The following is a 2529-nucleotide window of genomic DNA, read 5'->3' on the forward strand; positions in this document are numbered from 1 at the left end:
TAATAATAATAATAATAATAATAAATAAACAGACATTTTTAATGACTAAATATTACCAAAGAAAACTTTTGACAAGTGGAACAGCTTTTAAACTCAATTACTGGAAATATAATAGATATACCTGAATCCTCGGACTTCAGTTCTGTTGAATTCATCCCCAAATTGGTCCCTATAGGTTTTATCCAGCTTTTAGGGAAAAATGGATACATATTTTAAATGACATTTTGCAAAAAGTCTTTGTAATTTAAAATGCAAGAAAAAGTATAACAAGTTGAACAAAATTCTATAAAAGATAAAAAGCAAACTTACCCCTTTAGTTACTTCTCCCTTGAGCTCTATGAATCTTGGTGAGTTTTCGTTCTTCAAATCCTCAGTGAAATTTTCCTGCACACTAAATGTTAACTCAATCTTTGGCTCTGGTGGTGGGGGAGGTCTTCTAGTTGTGGTTGTAGTTGGAGCAGCAGTTGTCGTAGTTGTTGTTGAAGCTGATTATAATAGGGACAAATTAAATCGCAATTAATATTTGAATAATCATTCAAACATTTGTTCTTCATACAAAAACACTTAAAGCAGTGGATTTAGAAGACTATTGTAGTTTTGCTCAGTGTTGGTAAAGATGGGGCAGCTGGTAACATATCAATCTTTAGCAGTACAAGTCTTCCAAAGTGAAGAGTACTGCTGGTAAACAACAGCGAATTAAGGTTTTAGATTTCATACACTGCTGGTTAAGGTTGATTATGTTGAATTTAACTCTAACTGGCATGTTGCAATTTGTGAATTCATCATACCATTAAACAGAGGTACGGTAAAGGCATGATGACTCATGGCGTCATCATCTTTGGTAAATTTCCCCATTGTGGAACAATAAAGGATTTTCTATACTCAATATTTATTGAGCTGTGGTTCATTAATGAATAACAGCAGTGAACATTGGTGGGTTTAATGCCATTATTATGGGATTTCTTACAGCATTTATCTTTCATTGAAAAATTCCTCTACTTACATATTTGTAACGTCATAACAATACTTACAATATAACGCAGTTGGTTACTATAACGCGTTTCTCACAATCATCAAAGAGTCTTTTTATATGTGCACCCTTTCTGCTGCAGGGAATGATTTTTATTGCAGAGTTGAGCATAGAGCTGATAGGCAAATGTGATGTAGATTTGTTAATTAAGGGGGGGTCTAAAATAGAGGCATACATGATGCTGACTGGCTGAATAGCTGCAATGTGGTTGGGTGTTCAGCTTAAATTAAACACAGACTGAGAGGACAGATGATTGTGCAGGGTCAGTGATTTAATGACATTGTCCCTAAAGTGAAGCGCTGTTCCTGGGATTTTCTTTTTACTTTCTCAGGTTATACTGAATTCACTTGCATAATTTATTGTTTTTTCCACAATATTCACACTGATTATACAGTCCTGATGGGTTTTCGTGTGGAAACAGAGGCCTGTTTAATTAAATTGTAAAATATAGTATTTATATTATTTCTTTCAAAGGATTATTTTGTACCTGTGATGGACTGTCGACCTGTCCAGGGGTACCCACCCTCTCGCCCATTGACTGCTGGAGATAGGCACCAGCACCACTCGTGACCCCACTCGGAACAAGCGTGTCAGATAATGGATGGATGGATTATTTTTTACCTTCATTGGTATTTTAAAGCTACTTGAAGGCTGTTTATATGCAAAAATATAAAGTTATAATACTTTTAATTTGGCTTATTGTTATTTTATATAAATGAAAAAACTTAAAAGTCATATCTGCATAACAATATTGTTACTTGTCAAATTACTAATATCAATATGGTGCAGATTTTTATGTTTTCAGATATGTTCTCCTATTATTTAATTATTCAATTTATTGATTTATATGAAAAGTAATGACTACATAGTTACTAAGAACTATCTTGTACTGAGTACTATCTTGTCACAGTTTGCATTAAAATACTGACTAGCTTAATAACCTAGTAAAGGTAATGAATAACTAAATGTTGATACTTTTTTCAAATGTTTTTTCCACTTTTTTTTCAGTTTCCATCACTGGCAGTGGGACGTTTTTTGGAATAGCACATAACTGCCAAATTTGATTTTAGATTATGTTATAACCAGAGCATAAGAATGGTATGGTGGTATGATCCTGTTTATATTTCTGTGTGCTGTAAATTTTACATGCATGCTATGAAAATTATTATTATTGAATTAAATTTAGATTGAAATTAGGTTGTTTTTTTGTATCAGGTTTTTGACAAGATATGTTTCAGTTTATGTGAAAAAAATGCTAAATTAGAGTTGTGAAGAGTTATAAGGGTTTCAATGTTTCTGGTTCTTAACTAACGTTTTCATTTCACTTTACTTGGTCCACTGTGTCTTTTAATCAAAGCATTGCCAATTTATTATCCATTCTTAGTATTGCATAGCAGCAGTAAAATCTTACCAGTAGTTCCTGGCTGGGTGGAAGTCTGCATTGCTGTGGTTCCACCAGATGTTGATCCTGTTCCAACAACTGTTGAATTGAATGTAGA

At 33.2% G+C, this 2529-nt stretch overlaps 1 protein-coding gene across 1 annotated transcript in view; it reads right to left on the reverse strand.

Moving 5' to 3' along the window:
• The window catches only part of LOC107083589 (salivary glue protein Sgs-3-like), a 7551-nt gene that overhangs the window by 802 nt on the left and 4220 nt on the right, over positions 1–2529 (reverse strand). Inside the window, exons 5-6 of the mRNA XM_015372940.1 lie at positions 2442–2510; positions 310–485 (exon numbers count right to left, since the gene is read on the reverse strand). Coding sequence (XP_015228426.1) covers positions 310–485; positions 2442–2510 — 245 coding nt within the window. The remainder of the gene's footprint in view (positions 1–309; positions 486–2441; positions 2511–2529) is intronic.

Source organism: Cyprinodon variegatus, unplaced genomic scaffold (genome assembly GCF_000732505.1).
Source record: "Cyprinodon variegatus isolate N-32 unplaced genomic scaffold, C_variegatus-1.0 Scaffold78, whole genome shotgun sequence".
In the NCBI taxonomy this organism is placed as follows: Eukaryota; Metazoa; Chordata; class Actinopteri; order Cyprinodontiformes; family Cyprinodontidae; genus Cyprinodon; species Cyprinodon variegatus.